General features: G+C 64.1%; 1 protein-coding gene across 2 annotated transcripts in view; it reads left to right on the top strand.

The window, feature by feature from the left end:
- Window positions 1–16,804, top strand: part of MAD1L1 (mitotic arrest deficient 1 like 1) — a 238,344-nt gene that overhangs the window by 185,479 nt on the left and 36,061 nt on the right. For both annotated transcript variants that reach the window (XM_052656304.1, XM_052656297.1), the window contains exon 16: window positions 10,684–10,891. In XM_052656304.1, the coding sequence (XP_052512264.1) occupies window positions 10,684–10,891 (208 nt within the window). The remainder of the gene's footprint in view (window positions 1–10,683; window positions 10,892–16,804) is intronic.

Here is a 16,804-nt window from a genome sequence, read left to right as displayed (position 1 = left end):
TTGATCCTCCTGCTGCTGACCACGGCCTTGAACATGTCCTGTCCCCGACTAGACAGGTTATTTCCTGACAGCCTGCTGCCCGTGCTTCTGGAATGTTCTCTGGGCATTGCTCCCTGGCGGGGGCAGTACCCTACAAACCGTGGGGCCTGGGGCCTGGTTGGGGTGAGCCCCCAAGGCTGTTCCTGGCAGGGTCGGCCACATCCCTAGCGGCCCAGCTCACCCCCCACCCCCAACCTTGCAGGCTGATGTTGCTCTGCACGTCTGGTTCCTCGGTGCCGGCCGGGTGATCAGAGCACAAGGCTGGGTGTGGACTGGCGATGGTGTAGCCGTGGCTCTGCACACACCAGCCCCTCCCCCAGCGGTGGTGCTGGCCCCTTCCTGGCTGCACCCAGGAGCACCCACCCCCTGTACACTCGCAGAGCCCGCCTTCACACTTCCTGACGCTTTTGTGACTGTGCGCTTGGGGGCTTCCCTCCATGGACGCATGCCACCCTGTCAGTGTTTACACATGTGCCACACCCCCGTGTGCTGTGACGCGTTAATCCTGCTGGTTACCAGGAATGTGATCACGACCTTGCCGTGGCACACATCCTTCTGCACACACCTCTGCCCTGTGCGTGTCAGAAGAGAGAGCCAGCGGCCCCTGCGTGCATTTCGACGGCCACACCGTGAGGGTGCCGGCCCCCTGCCCCTGCTGCCGGGCTTCCGGGCTTTCCCGGTCCGGTAGGTGAGAGCCGTGTGGTTGGAGCTGTCAGCTCCTTTATCATGTGTGAGTGAGGATTTTTAAATGTGTGTTAACGTGCTTGGTTCATTTTTCAAATGGCTTGTTGGTCCTGTTCTTGCTGGTTTCTTGGAACTCTTTGCATATCAAGGGCATTTTAAGCTGTGAAGATGGTTCCCAATTATCGCCTGTCTGTCGACTTCTTTGCTTGTGCTGTTTTGTTGTTTTTGTTCTGTTTTTTAGCCAAGCAGAGGTGCTGGGCTCTTGGACTCGTTTTATTACGGATGTGTGTATCGCCGTTTCCTTTTCAGCTCAGTTCCTGTCTTTACCTTTGTCATGTCCAGACGGTAAAGAATTCTCTCATGGTATCTTCTGGTTTTCTGGGGCATTTCATTTTTTACGTTTAAATCTGACGGATTTGGGATTTGGTTTGGGTTTTTTATAAGGGGGGAGGCATGGTTTTGGGAGGGGCTCCTCCTGGTGCCCCTGGACCACTGCCTGAAAGCCTGTCTTTTCCTCACTGGTGTGGGGTCACCCCCTTGTGCACCCGATGCCCCGGATCTGATTGAGACCAGAACTCGGGTGTCCTGCTGCCCTCGGACTCTTTATCAGGGTTTTCTCCCGTTCACTTTTACGTGAACTTTGGAATCAGCATATTCAGCTCCCCTCCCCCAGCCAGCTTAGAACTTGCTGGATGTCGCGAACCAAGAGCGTGAGGGTCTAGGGGTTGGATCTCCTGGTCTCGCCCTCCTCCAGGAGGGTGTCGCTGAAACTCTGTTAGGGTCTGTGTCCCCCCCGCCCCTCGGGAACAGCTCGGACAGAAGGACAGGCACTGTGTGATTCCACCTGTGTGGGGTCCCTGGAGGAGTCAGGGTCATAGAATCAAAGCAGAGAGAGGGCGCCAGGCGCTGGGGGGCGGAGCCAGAGTTTATGGGGACTCGGCCTCAGCTTGGGAGGGTCCGTGGGTGGACAGGGGTGACGACTGCACAGCGGCTTGAACGTACTTAAACTGAACAACACGCTTAAAACTGGTTACAGTGGCAAATTTTATCACAATCCCCAAAACTTTTCTTACTGGCTTTGCTGAACATCTTCGGTTCTAACTCAGAGGCCTGGCGGGAGCACAGCCCATGTCCATGGTGAGGGTTATGGGTACAGGGTCATCCCGCCCTCTTCTCACCTGAGCAGCCAGGCCCTCCCCTTCACCAGCTGGTCCTGCAGCTGCCGGCCTGACTGGAGGCCCCTGCCGCCAGCTCCCGCGGCTCAGGGCAGATTTAGGGTGCCTGCCGCTGCTTGCTGTCTGTGACAGGGGGATCTGGCAGCCGAGGCGCCTGATTTCCAGCTTCTGCCCACCCGCCCAGCTGAGTGGGGACACGGGCCACTCGGTCAGCGGGCGCAGAGGGCCATCGCTGTGGAAGGGCAGGGTCTGCCGCAGGCGTGTCCTGCCTCCTCCTCCCCCAGCCTCCCCGTCCCTCCCCCGAGAGACGCGGCCCTGGGTGCCCGGGTGGGTGGCTAGTGTCCCGGCCGTGTGCACTGACCTGATGGGACAGCAGCTTAGGGGGCAGCCCGGCGCGCGGACAGGAGTGTGGGGCCGTGTTAGCCGGGCGGCAGCTTGGCCAGCTTACCCAGCCCGCCGTGCGGTCAGTGCCGCACCTCCCCACTCCCGCATCTGCTGCGCCACAGCCCCGAGTCTCCCTGCAGGGCGGCCTGGGAGGGCAGTCGGGGTGGGGGGCGCTGGGAGGGCCCGGGGCCCGCAGCTGGCCTTCGGCCAGAGCGGCCGCCATCCCGCCCTCCCAACGGTGAGGGTTGTCTTTCCTGGCTTCCCGGCAGGCTGTTGACAAGCCTCTCTCACAGCAGGCCACCTTCTGAAGGACTCTGCGTGGGGTCGAGGGTGATTGGTGTCCTCTAACTGGCTCCAGCGACCGCCCTGTGTCTGCTGCTTGGAGCCGGGCGCCGGGGCTGTGGTCCTGCGCGGGCAGCGAGGGGCCGCAGGGGGGTCTCACCACATGTGCCTGGGCCTCTGGCCTGTGCAGGACCCCTCCTGTGTCTTCGCTTTTCCTGGTCCTCACCTGTCTGTCCAGCGAGACCCGGCAGCCCTTGGCTCTCAGCGGCACAGCTGGAGTCAGAGGTCCTGGGAGCTTGCGGCGTCATGCTGCTGGACCCAAAACAGCCAGGATCTGGCGCAGGTTGAAGAGGCTGAGGACCAAGCATTTTGGGTCCCAGCAGCCTGGCTCAGACTGTGTCCGCCCACTGGGTGGGGACCTTGCTGCAGCCGCGTGGGAGTGACCTGGTATCCCCTCAAAGGTGGCCCCTGGACACCTGTGTTCTCTGTCCACCCGTCCCTCTGCCAGCGCCTGGGTGGGGTAAACACGGGGGCTCCTTGAGATGGGAGGCAGTGCTCCCCGCTCTGCCTTTTGGGGGTCAGGTTTGCACTGGTGCTTTCCTGCGCCGTCTTCCCGTGACTCGAGAAAGGCCTGGGTCCTCAGACAAGGGCACACTGGCCGCATCCAGCACGTGTGAGAGAGGCCGTCAAGACTAACGCTGGCTTTTGTTCCACGGTCATCACAGCACAAGTGGCACACTCAGCAAAGCTCCGTGCGCTCACAGCCGTCTTCACGCCCACTGTCGGAGGCTCAGACAGTAAAGCGTGCGCTTGCAACCTGGGAGACCCGGCTTCAATCCCTGGGTCAGGAAGATCCCCCGGAGAAGGAAATGGCAACCCACTCCATTACTCTTGCCCGGAAAATTCCATGGACTGAGGAGCCTGGTAGGCTACAGTCCATGCGGTTGCAGAGTCGGACACGACTGAGCGACTTCACTTTTCACTTTTTTTTCACATCCACTGACTTTCTCATCTTTCCAGACCTGGGAAGGTGAGCGGAGTCGCCATTTGACAGATGAGCAAATTGAGTCTCAGAGCGGCCTGGTCATCTCAGAACCAGAGCAGGGATGTCCGTGTTTCTTGCAACAGGATGCCAGCTGAGGCGAGGGGCTGTGCCGTCTCGCCGGGGGTCTCGTGTAAGCAGAGGGGCTGCTGGCCACAGAAGGACAGTGGTGGCGCTGACGGGAAGGCCCCTCCCCAGGCTCCACGGCCCCGAGGGGACTCCGGTTGCAGCCACCGGGCAGCCTGCAGGCTCACCCGTGTGTCTCGGGCCCCCCTGGCGCCTTGTGGCCAGTGGCAGGTAAACTCCCTGCTAGGCTCCCTGGCGCTGGCAGGACTGTCCGGGGAGGATGACGTGAGAAGGGCCCTCCACGGGCGCCGGCCTGGTGACGCTATCCCACGGCCCGTCCTGCCTGCGGCTACCTGGCGGCCCCAGCTCACACCGGGCCGGGGGCCACTCGGGGCCTGGTGGGCCGGCTCCCAGCCCCGCCCCTCGGCTCCAGCGGCCGGTCCCCAGGGCTGGGCAGCGGCGAGCACACATGAGGGTGTTCTGAGGCCCCCTCGACCCTGACGGCCCCTGGGGGGCAGCCCCACAGCCTGCTTGTTTGTGAGGCGCCTCGGCCACAGGAGGGCGGGTGCAGGGTCCTGAGGGAGCCCTGGGGGCGGGGCCTCGGGGACTGGCTGGCGTGGGGGCGGGGCCTCGGGGACTGGAGGGCGTGGGGCGGGGCCTCGGGCCCTGTGGCCCCTGGCTTGTGGTGCCCCAGAGCTCTTTAACTGTGCTCTTTAATTCTCCCCGTGCCCCTGCCTCCTGCCAGCAGGGTCTCTTAGCAGGAGCAGCAGGGCCCCCTCCCCGGCTGCCGCAGCCCTTCACAGCCCAGAGGGGCCCTGACCCCCACCCCTACCCCGTCGTCCCAGGCGCTAGGCTGAGAAGGCCCTTAGAGGTCAAGTTCACTGCCCTCTTCTTCCTCCGATGGAAGCTGCGGCCCTGGAGGACAGACACCCTGGGCCACCAGCAGGCAGGGCAGAACTTGACCGTTGACGGCAGCGAGGCAGGTGTGTGGGGCTCAGGACGCCAGCTCTAAGGCCTGGACGCAGGGGGCCTGGCTGTTCGTCATAGCTTGCACAGAATCTGAGCGTGGGAAGTAGACCCCTGTGGCCTGCGGGCCACAGGCGGGCTATGGGGCCCCGGGAGGAGCACTGCTCAGGCCCAGGCCTGCTGCCTGGGCCCGTGGTTGTCCGGCAGGCCCGGTCCTCTGTGGACTTGAGACCCTTCCTGTGTCCTGGGAAACTTGTGGTCCCCTGAGGACCCTGGCCCGGCTGGAGCTCCTCCGCAGCCTGCCCTGCGCCCACCTGTGGTCACGGCAGGGAACGGGCCTCCGCTCCCGGGCAAGGGGGAGGCTTCTGTTTGCCGGTAATTGCACCCACACATCAAAGAGAGGCTCAGAACTTTTCCTTTTGAGATTCCCGTCAGCGTCTCAACAGTTTCCTCAGCTGTGAATCAAACAAGGCAACAAATTTTTAGCAGAAGATTACAGCCGTTTCTCCCCTTTCTTCCTCAGAGCTGTCATCTAGTCGCAGATATCAGCAGATTTCTTCACGCCCTCCCATCTGCTTTAATGGTGCTGGCCTCTGGTGCCCCTCACGGTACCATAGGGCCCCTGTGCCTCCGACCACGTGTGCCCGTGGGGGAGGGCGGCACCCCTGTCCCTGGCTGGCTGTGAGCACCTCCTCTCCTGGGCACCGTGCAGCCCACGTGCAAGGAAGGAGGGACAGAGAGAGGAAGGGGAGGGCCTCCTTGCTCCAGGAGGGGGTGCAGAGCGGAGCCCAGGTACACTGAACCCTGGCACCTTCTTCCTCGGCCTGGCTACCCGGTCCTGTGGGCCTTTAACCCGTGGCAGCTTTGTCAGGCCTGTGGAGGAGGCTGACTCGTAGCAGCTTGTGTGCAGTCCAGCTGGGCCTCAGGCACTAGCCCTTCCCGGCACCTGGGAACGGTGGCCCCATGGTCTGTGGCGCTCCTCCGTCCCCAGGGTGGGTCAGACTCCTGGGGGAGCAGCTGCCGCAGCCCCCCTCCTCTAAGCAGAGTTAATTTCCTTGATTTCTGAGTGCCCTGTGGGAGGTTGCAGGTGACAGGGCCTGTGGCTGACCCCAGCCCTGAGGCGCTTTCACAGACTTGTCTCGCATGCCTGGCACCCCCCCGGAGGCACCTCGGGAAGCCCCCTGAGAGCCCGGCTGGACCCAGGCGGCACGGGCTTGAGTTGGGTGGGCTGGCCTGCCCCCTGCCAAGCCAGACGGGGAGACCTGTCCTGAGGACCAGAGTGTGGACAGCGTGCTGTTCAGGGTGGAGTCCCATCTGCGTGGGGGCCCATGACCAGGAGGTGGTTTGAGAGGAAGCCGGGACAGCCCCGCTCAGGGGTGGTGCTCGACACCTCTGCGGTGACCTCCTGGGCTGCGGGGGCCGTGGGTCGTGCGGGCGCGGGGAGACTCGCAGGCAGGGCTGTGTCCACGCCCGAGGTCCTGGGCCGTGTCAGCCAGTCAGAGCCGCTACGGACCCGTGTCCCCCAACCCCCACCCCGGGCCCCGCCCCGTCCACGCCGCCGGCCCAGCACACACATCCCAGAGCCAAGCACCCCCGACCCTGGGCCCCACCTCGTCCATGCCTGCCTGCCCAGCACGCGCATCCCGGGGCCCAGCGCCACCCCACCTCCTCCGGCCCACTGGGTCCATGCCCACCTGCCCAGCACGTGCATCCTGGGGCCCAGCGCCCCCAACCCCACTCCCGGGGCCCTGCCCCATCCACGCCTCTGGCCCAGCACGTGCATCCCAGGGCCCAGCCCCCTGCTCCCCAGGGCACAGGCTGGGCCCATGTGTGGAGGAGGGGCTGGCTCCGAGCGGGCCCTCAGGGCAGATGGAGCGTCCGCCCGCATCCTGCTGTGTTCCCTCTCTTTTTTCATCTCTTTCTTAACAGCTTTATTGAGGTACGACTCACACACCACAGGGCTCACCCGTGTGAAGTGTGCGGTTCGGTGGGTTTCATACTTTCACAGGTAGCGAGCGGCCATCACCACACAGACTCCGACCACTCCTGTCGGCTCAGGAGGGAGCCCTGCACACCCTGCGCCGTCGCCCTGCGCGCCCTGCCGCCTCTGGCCTCCAGCAGCCGCTGCTCTGCTCTCTGCGCCTGGAGCTGTCCTTGCTTGGACATGTCATGCGCGTGGTGTCTGTGCGTGGTGGCTTCACCCACTGAGCGCGGTGTTTTCTCTTTGCCCTTTCGCCGCCCCGGGGCTTGTGAGATCTTAGCTCCCCGACCAGGGGTTGAACCGGCGCCCCCTGCGTGGGGAGCCTGGAGCCTAACCACTGGACCCCCGGGGAAGTGGCCGAGCAGTGTTTTCAGGGACCGTTCACGTCGCGGCCGCTGTCCGCGCTCCGCTCCTTTTCATGGCTGTGTCGTACTCCATGGTGTGGGTGGGCATGTGGATGGTGCTGCCGCAAACATTTGTGTACAAGTTTCTCCGTGGAGGTGTGTGTTCACTCCTCTCAGGTGTGTCCCTGGGTGTAGACTCGCTGGGTCACATGGTGCTGGTGCTGGTGCTGGTGCTGGTGGTTTACTCGCTCAGTCATGTCTGACTCTGCGGCCACGTGGTCAGCAGCCCACCAGGCTCCTCAGTCCACAGGATTGGCCAGGCAAGGACGCTGGAGAGGGTTGCCGTTTCCTTCTCCAGGGGATGTTCCCGACCCAGGGACTGCATCTCCTGCGCTGGCAGGCGGGTTCTTTCCCACTGAGCCGCATGGGAAGCCCAGGTCCCGTGGTCACTCTCTGTCCAGCTGTCTGAGGAACTGCTTTCCATGGAGGAAGCGCCGTTTTCTGCCCCAGCAGCGGCAGGGCTCGGCTTCTCTGTCCTCACGGAGACTGCCTTTGCCATTCCAGCTGCCAAGCGGGTGCAGTGATGCTTCCTTCTGGCTCCAATTCCCGTTTCCCTGATCACTAACAACATTGGCATCGCACATCTTTCCGTGTGCGTGTGGCCTGTTCGTATGTCTTCCTTGGAGCAGGATTGGTTCTGATGCTTTGCCCGTTTTCACATAAGCTTGCTTTGCTTTCTTTCTGTTGTTACCGAGTTGCAAGAGCTCTTCAGTGCTCTGCATATGGGCCTCGTACCGGAGAAGTGATCTGCGAGCGCTGTCTCCTGCTCTGGGTGCTATCTCTCTGCCTGCTTCGTGGCGTGCTCCGCGGCACAGGCTTTCACTCTGATGGAGCCCAGCTTGTCTACGCTCGTCTTTTGCTCCTCGCTTTTAGTGTCATGTGGGAGAATCTAAGACCAGACCCGGTGCCTGTGTTTCTGCCAACACTGGCTCTCAGGCTTCGGTTTTTATCCACTGTGAGGTCACTGTCGTGCACAGTGTGAGGTGAGGATTCAGTTCGATGCTCCTGCGCGTGGCTGTCCACCCGTCCAGCACCTCTCCTTGGCAAGTGGTCCCGCCGGGAGCTGCTGGCCGTCCCCTGACCGGCCGTCAGGCCAGCCGCTCCCCTACCCGGCGCTCACCTGTGCTTCCCAGGGGCCACCCAGGACCTCGCATCAGTTCAGGGTCAGAGCCGAGCCCGAGGCCGCTCTGAGCTGCCCGTGCAGAGCTTCACGGTCTGCCAGGTGCTTCCCGCCCCCCTTCCTGCCTGCCCTGTAGGGGACCCGCGGGGACAGACGGTGCAGCCAGCACCACCTGGCACGCCTGTGCAAACATGGCGCTTTGCAGAACATGTCTGTCCTTGTCCTTTCCCTGCACCCCCTGACCCGACACCCATGGGACACGCAGGTCCCCACGCGCCCAGCCCACCCCCGTTGGCCGCAGGGCCTCTGCCCGAGCGTGCAGGGTGGTCTGACTCCGCCCCCCTGGCTGTGTCTCCCAGGCTGTGAGCATCGGATGAAATAAGATCCCTTCCAGCCTGACAGCCTGTGACTCACCGAAGTTGCACCTTGTCTCTTTGTCCTTTGAGGTTCTTACAAGGTTTTCAGAAACCCACAGGAAGCCGGCCCCCAGCCCCTCCCACCGCCCTCTGCTGGCTCTCCCCGAGCCTGGGGCAGAAGAGAGCTGGCAGCGTCCCCACACGCCCCCCTCTCTTTTAGGGGCACAGTTAGCAGGTGGCTGGCGAGGCCTGGCTGGCAGTGGCCACACAAGCCTTTGGTGACTTGGAGGGCCGGCGTCCATGCGACTTCGCTCCCACGCTGGGGCGGCTGCTCTGTGGCATGGCCGTGCTGCCTGCCTGCCCCACCTCCCGGTAGAGGTGCTGTTCCTGCTGCTGCCCCTGGAGGGGTCGCTGTGGGCGGAGGTCCGAGGTGCAGGTCCGGTTTTCCGAGAGGGCGTCTCGGCATTGGAGTGGAGGAAGATGACCGCTCAGCTGGCCCAGCGGCCCTCGCTGGGAGGCGGGGGGGCCCAGCCGGCAGGCCCGCGGCCCCTCGGCCAGGGACAGCGTGTCTCTCTCCCCGCGCCTAGGGGAGGGACCCTCGGGCCCCCTCGCCAAGGCCCAGGCCTTCCCTTAGCGCCGGCCCTGCGGGGCTCCCGCTCGCTGGGGGACCCAGGGAGCGGCAGCTGGAGACGTGCGGCTCCTGCTTTGCCTTCCAGAGCCTCCGCCGCTCTTCCCTCCTGGGGCCGCCTGGGCCAGACGGTGGGGACGGAACTGAGAGTGGGTTCACTCAGCAGCGGCCTGCCTGCTGCCCGCCTGTGCTCAGCTGTCGGGGTGATTCGCTCACCCCACCTGCCCTGCTGCCAGTGAGCCCGACGGGGGTGGGGGTGAGCCCGACGGGGGTGGGGGCGAGCCTGACAGGGGTAGGAGTGAGCTTGGAGGGGGAGGGGGGGTGAGCCTGACAGGGGTGGGGGTGAGCCCGACGGGGGTGGGGGTGAGCCCAACGGGGGTGGGAGTGAGCTTCAGGGGGGTGCAGGGTGAGCCTGACAGGGGTGAGGGGTGAGCCCGACGGGGGTGGGGGTGAGCCCGACGGGGGTGGGGGTGAGCCTGACGGGGGTGGGGGTGAGCTTCATGGGGGTGCGGGGTGAGCCCGACAGGGGTGGGGGGTGAGCCCGACGGGGGTGGGGGGTGAGCCTGACGGGGGTGGGAGTGAGCTTCATGGGGGTGCGGGGTGAGCCTGACAGGGGTGGGGGTGAGCCCAACGGGGGTGGGGGTGAGCCCGACAGGGGTGAGGGGTGGGCCTGACAGGGGTGGGGGGTGAGCCCGACGGGGGTGGGGGTGAGCTTCATGGGGGTGTGGGGTGAGCCTGACGGGTGAGGGGTGAGGGGTGAGGTTCACGAGGCTGAGCTTCATAGGGGTGAGGGGTGGGCCTGACGGGGGTAGGAGTGAGCTTGGAGGGGGTGGGGGGTGAGCCCGACGGGGGTGGGGGGCGAGCCCGACGGGGGTGGGAGTGAGCTTCATGGGGGTGCGGGGTGAGCCTGACAGGGGTGGGGGTGAGCCCAACGGGGGTGGAGGTGAGCCCGACAGGGGTGAGGGGTGAGGTTCACGAGGCTGAGCTTCATAGGGGTGAGGGGTGGGCCTGACGGGGGTGGGGGCTCCCCGATGCTCGTGGCAGGGAAGCTGAGGCCGGGCTGGCCCAGGCCTCATCCGGTGCATGGCCTGGGCATGTGTGCCAAGCAGCACGCCTGCAGGGATGCACATCCACCATGGACGTTCACTGACCGTCTGCTCCTGGTGACCAGGGCCCAGACCAGCTCTGCCCGCAGCCATCCCCTCCTGTGCCCAGGGCTGGGTCGTATGTCAGTAACAGGAGCCGACAGCGAGCGAGGCGTGCGGGGACTCCACTTTAGTGTCACGGCTTTTTTAAGTGTTCACATCTTAAAAGCTGGGTCCTACTGTGAAGGCCTGGGACAGGAGGGTCGCTGCGCAGCTAGCGAGGACCCAGGTGGTCACGGATAGCGTCTGAAAACACGCATTGGACACCGATGCTTGGGGAGATGCGGGTCAGAGCGGGGGGCTCGTGTGCTGCCTCCTGCCGATGCCCCAGAGATAGGGGGTGGGCACCCCGCGGGCCGGGCCGCACTCGCCGGTGGGGGCGCTGACCGCCTGTCTGTGGTCCTCCCCCAGGGTGACTACGACCAGAGCAAGACCAAGGTGCTGCACCTGAGCCTGAACCCAGCTGGCGCAGCGCGGCAGCGGCTCCGCGAGGACCAGCAGCAGCTGCAGCAGGAGTGCGCGCGGCTGCGGGAGCTCGTCCGCGCCCTGGAGGCTGGTGGTCCCGTCCCTGCCCACCTGGAGGCCGCCACGGAGCTGCCCTCATCCCGGGAGGTGGCAGGTAGGCCCCGGTCCTTCCATCCGTCCCTCCATCCAGCCCACGCAGGAGCCGGGCCACGGGCCTCCGGGGGATGGGGGCCCCAGCCTGCAGAGTGAGCGCAGCAAGGACCCGAGGTGGCATCTCTCCGACCCGGGAACAAGTTAATACCATTTGTCAGCTCATGTGTGTCCATTAATCACACAGACACCAGTGCTCCGGGAAGCAGGGGCCATCTCTCACAGTCTAAGTACATTTCCGGACGCAGCGAGCCCTCTGCAGGCCCTGTGACAGGCGGGGTGGGGGTGGGGGTTGGAGCTGCCTCTTCCACCACGAGGGTCTCACCCGCTCTGCAGCTCTGACTCGGGGCCACAGTCTCTGACCTCACAGCTTATCTCTGTCTCCAGGCAGCACAGTGAGCGTGAGCCTGCCTGCTGCATGCTGAGGTCCCCAAGGCTGGCCCTCGGGCAGACAGCAGGTCCATCACCGCCTCGCAGGGAGGGCACCGTCAGGGGGCTCCGTTTTCCCAGGGGTCACCCAGTCCGGCCCCAGGGGGAGCCTGGGGGCTGGGGGGCGCCTGCAGCCTCTCTCCTTTGTCAGAAGCTGCCAGGTGTGCCTGCCTGCCCTGGGCCTCAAGCGGCTGGCGAGGGGCCGCTCCCTGGCTCCCCCAGAGCGCAGCCCCCGCTCCCGTGTCTGCTGCTGGCTCTGTTCACCCCCTACCCCCGCGATGTCTGCGGGGCGTCTGCGTCGGGAAGACGCGGCTGCCGTTTTCTTGACGTTTGCCGCCTGCGTTTCCAAGCAGCCTTTCCCCCGGGAAGCCCTTTCTACTTCCCCCGCCCGTGTCTGCCGTCTCAGGCTTGGAGAGGGAGCACAGGCATCGTCGCGTCTGGAGCCCGGCTCTGCCGTCACCCTGTCCCCAGGGTCGTGGACGCAGCCCCTCCAGCCTGCAAGCTCCCACTCTCTACCTCGGCGTGCAACCAGCCTTTCTGATCACTGTCCCGTGAGCCCGTGGAGGTGGGAGTCAGGCCCAGCACCGGCCTGCGGGCCTGTAGGCCTCAGTCAGCCGCGGCCGTGACTGGAGCGAGCCTGGCCGTCCTGTGGGGCTGCGCTCCGCGTGCTCCCTGTCCCCAGGGTGTCCCAGGTGGTCCTTGTCCCACGCCTGTCGGCCCAGGGTCCCCTGTGAGGCGGGGGTCCATGTGCCTCCCGGTTCAGTGGGGACCCTGAAGTGCGGGTCTGCTGGCCCCTCTGAGACCCTGGCTCCCCAGGCCGCACCCGCCCTTCAGCCGCTTTCCCGCGACCTGGTGCGGGGCTGGCGGACAGGGACCGTGGGTGTTGTGGGAGGTGCACACCCTCCTGCTCCCACCTGCCTCTCCTGTCTTGTCTTCAGGAGGCTGGCACTGGCTGCCCTGGTGTGCTGCCCAGGTGATTCTGGGGCCAAACCACAGCTCAGCCGCAAAGACCGCTGTGAGGGGGTCCCTGTGGCCCAGGGTGAGCTTCCCGGCCCTGAGAGCCGGGCGAGGCCTCCCACAGGGTCCTCAGCAGGCCGGCAGCCGAGTGTGGTCTCGGCCCGTGCTCCTGTTCGCCCCGGCTCCTCCAGCCCCGCTTCGCAAGTCACCCGTGTCCTTGCCGAGTTCAGGAGCTGGGAATGCAGACTCGGGCGCTCAAGGTTGCTCTTCATTCTGCACAAGGACTCACACCGTCTGACGCGACAGAACATTTACTCCTCAAGTCTGTCGCTCTGGCGTGCTCAGCTGTGGGGACGCAGCTGCTCGGAGCCTCCCGGGGCACCCAGTACGCGCCCAAGGGCACTGTGGGTGTCCGGGCAGACGGCCGGTTGGACCTGGGCCCCTGCTCTGCCGTGCTCCCCGAGGCCCCACGGAGAGCGGGACCACCACAGACCTCTGCAGTTGGGACAGCCGGTGGGCAGATGGTTTAATGGTGTGTGACTTAGGAAGAGGAACTCCAGGCAGCTGTCGTCGTGGCCGGAACCAGGCTGAGTGATGCCACGACCCTCCCCAAAGGCCGGGAATTGGCATCAAGTGGCGCTGGGGGAGGGGGCATGACTGCCAAGCTCAGGAGCAGCAAGGACGCTTGCCCGAGGTGTAACCGAGAGCCCCACCGACCTCAGGCCTTCACTCGGCTCTATCTGCGGGCTGCAGCCTCTCTCCCAGCAAAGTCAGATCAGAGCACTTCCCCAGGCACGTGTGGAGATGCAGGTCCCTGGGCCCCATCTCAGACCTGCTGGCTCAGAATCCCAGGGGCCTCACCCCCGCCCCTTTTACCCCCAGGAGCCTGATGGACCTGAGGAGATGTGAAGGCGCTGAACCTGGAGCCCATTCAGGTGCTTGGTTGCTGCTCAGCAGCCCTTGAGCTGAGCTGGCCGGCCGGCAGAGCCCAGTGCTGTCTGTGACCAGGGCTGGCTGGCGTGTGTGGGGGTGCAGAGCAGGCAAGCGGGAAGGTGCGCCTGGAGGACACAGGCCGTCAGAGGGATGGAGACTTCCTGAAGGCATGTCCTCGGAGACTAGGAGGGACTTTGAACAGCAGCACATGGACAAGAGCCTTCCAAGTGTTCCAGAATGGGAAACGACGGACTTCAGGACGTCAGGAATGTCAGAGAGTTAAATGATGGTCTAAAGAGGGATTTTTAAGATAAAACTGAGAAAGTCTGAAAGCGGAGGAACAAGACAGTGAGATGGGAAACAGGAGGAAACGGTGAGGCAAGTCGTGCACCCGGCAGCCCGCGGGGCCCACGTCTCAGGCCTGGCTGCTCCGCGGAGGCCAGGAGGACAGGCCGCACACGTGCTGAGGACCATCCACAGCACGGAGGGAGTGCCTTTCCGGGGGCGGTACTGGGCAGGGCCCGTGGTGGCAGAAAGCCCCCCACACACTGGAAAAGTGGGTCACGGGCCAGGGATCACCAGACGTCCCTTCTCAGCGGCAGCTCTGGCGCTGGGCCCGCGGGCGCTGCTCCAGGTCCCCGGGAGCCGTGAGAACGCCGGCGCCTCGGTGGTGGCTTCTACGCTCCCAGAGGACAGATGGTGGGGGCACTGAGCAGCTGAATGGGTGGCCGGCCTGTGCACGGAGCGTGCTGTCGGAGCCTGGCCAGGCTTCACGTGGTCAGCAGAGTCACAGCTCAGCAAACTCCCTCCTGGGCCGTCCACGTCCGCCTCGGCGCCATGGACCCCAGCAACAGGGCCAGGCAGCCAGGCTCTGACCTGTGACCTCCCTCCAGCCGTAGAAATCTCAGTACATGGATGCCCTAACCTCCAGAGTCTCGTCACGGACAGAAGGGCCCTCCCCGCCTTCCCCGTGGCCTGCGGGACAGCCCCACACCCCGGATGGGCTCATCTGCTGTGTACATGGCGCTTGGCCTGCAGTTGCCCTGAGGGTCGTGTAGGTGGGCGTGGTCTCCATGGTGACGCCTGGCAGCCAGGATGGGGGCAGCCCCGCAGTGGAGGTGCCCCGGCTCCCTCGCACCAGGAGCCGCCCTGGGGTCCAGGAGGGACGATGCGGGGCAGCCGCCCAGCCGCGGGTGACCACACCACGACAGGTTCGGGAGCCTGTAGCCAGCTGTTCCTGGACCTCGGCCTTAGGACAGCCCCTGCCAGGAGCATGGCCCTTGGTCGGCGGGAGCCTGAACCCCTTCTCCCCTCCCCTGCCGGAGCTGGCTCAGCTCCTCCCATGGCTCCCCACCCACCCAGCCTGGGCCAGAGAGATTACTAATTGGTGCTTAATTAGGTAATGCATTAATATTAAAATACCTAATCTTGTCAGAGCAATGCACAGGAGGTGATCAGATTTGTCCCTGCCTGACTGTGCCGCTAATCCCACGGGGTCCCTGGAGAGGGCTGTGCCTGGGCCCCTCCTTGGAGCCCCGCTCGCTCTGCCCAGGGAAGAGGCCACCACAGGGAGGCGGCCACAGGCCGGCCTGCAGCCGTGCCGTCTGCTCTGTCTCTCTCTGCAGACCAAGGTTGACCCCCTTTCCCACTTCAGCCGGCGCCCGCCCCGCAGTGGGAGGACGGGGCTGCCCGGGGGTGGGGGGCGGCCCGAGGGGCCCCTGGCCAGAGCCACCAGCCTGGATTAGCACCGGCCGGGGCGTCACAGTGCTGAGCACAGGGCCCAGGCAGCCTCGGGTCACCTGTGAGGGCGCTGAGGCTCCACATGGCTCGGCCCCAGCACGCACTGATGGACTCAGGGCTACCTGTGGCCACTGGTCTGGCTGCCTGAGGCGTAGAGGTGGGTGTAACCTGGGTCAGAGAGCCGTGCTCGACAGGAGCTGGCCTCTGAGCACCTAGAGCCTTCGGGGAGCAGGGAGAGCCCCCAGCCTGTAGCAAGAAGAGCCTTGCCTGCACTTTCCCGCTGGTTCTCAGCTGGAGGGGCTGCCTCTGAACAGCCAGGAAGGCTGCAGGAAGTGGGAAGCGGAGACAAGAACCGTGTCCCTCCCGCGCAGCCCTTCCCTGTTCGCCCGCCCCGCCCCGGCAGAGCTGCGTCGGCCTTGTCGCTGGCATCCTTCACCTCCCGGCCTTGCAGCAGGCGGGAGGGAGGCCTGCTGGGGCCTTCAAATGCCCAAGCAGCACGAAGGTGGATCTGAAAGGCACTGTGGTGGCTTCGGACGGAGCTAACGTGGAACCCGAGCCCACAGAGGGTGGGTCAGACACACCCAGACCATGACCAAACCTGGAAAGTGAAGGCAGGAAGTAACTGTGCCGGTTCCTGTGAGCATTCTTGCGTTTCTTTGTGTGAACACCGGAGTTGGATCACTGGGTCACGTGGTCCATGCGCTGTGAACCTCGAGGCTGGCTGTGGTTCCACACCCCTGCTGGCCCCACGGGGGCTCTGTGGCCCCACGTCCCGCCAGCACTGGGCCCTTCAGTCATTCCCAGGTGTGCGCAGTGGAGGCCCACCGTGGTGTGACTGGCGTTCTCCTGATGTGTGAAGATGTTGAGCAGCATTTGTTTCACGTTAGCCCCTCCTGTATCCCCTCGGGTGGGTGGGGGCTCAAGCTTTTGTCCATTTTTCGTCTTTGGCTCAAGTTTGGAGGTTGCGTTTCCTAGCAGAGTCTTTCTCAGAGCAGACACTGATAACTCAGATGAGCTCTGGTGATCGGTTCTCTTCCAGGAGTCAGATCTAGGGACTTTGGCAAACCCAAGTCAAGACGCTTTTTCCTCATGTTTTCTCTCTCAAGTCTTTTAATTCTGCATTGAAATCTGTGACCCATGTTGTTAGGTTTTCCTGTAATGTGAGATTCAGGTTGAGGTTCTTTTTTTTGTTTGTCTGGGGGACTTTCTCCTGTAAATGTCCAGATACTCCAGCATCACGTGTTGAGATGGTGTCATGCCTCCGTCAGTCGCCTCTGTACGTTGGCCATGTCAGCTGACGGATGCCGCGGTCCTGTCTCCTCCCGGTTGCTGGCCCGAGCGTCCCCAGAGTCTTGGTGGCTGGATGGCAAGTCTTAAGGTCGGCGGCGTGATCCCTCCCACTTTATGCTGTTTTTTCAACAGCGTCTGGCAGCCCTGTTTCTGTTGCCTTTCTGTTGAGCTTTGGGATCAGCGTGTCTGTATCTGCAGGAATCCTGGTGAACTTTACATGGGGAATCCACTGACTCTGTAGTCAGTTTGAGGAGAATCCATATCGTTACCGGGATGAGCCTTCCCAGTCCAGAGCCAGTGTCTCTCCACTGACTCAGGCCTTCTTCGAGCTCGTTCATCAGCATCTTGTGGTTTTCAGCGCACATACCAGTTACGTGTTTTGTTAGAAACAGACTCGTGTGTGTTTCATTTTTGTTAGTTTTTAGTTACCCTCAGTGCGTGTTTTTCTTGGTCGTTTCCGTTGTTGTGTGCTTGTGGAGAAGGAAATGGCAAGCCTCTCCAGCATTCTTGCCCGGAAAACCCCATGGACAGAGGAGCCTGGTGGACTGCAGTCCATGGGGCCAGAAGG

The sequence above is a fragment of the Budorcas taxicolor genome, chromosome 2 (assembly GCF_023091745.1).
Source record: "Budorcas taxicolor isolate Tak-1 chromosome 2, Takin1.1, whole genome shotgun sequence".
NCBI classification, from domain to species: Eukaryota; Metazoa; Chordata; class Mammalia; order Artiodactyla; family Bovidae; genus Budorcas; species Budorcas taxicolor.
The sequence above is the reverse complement of the archived record's forward strand: the minus strand, read 5'-3'. Positions and strand labels throughout refer to the sequence as shown.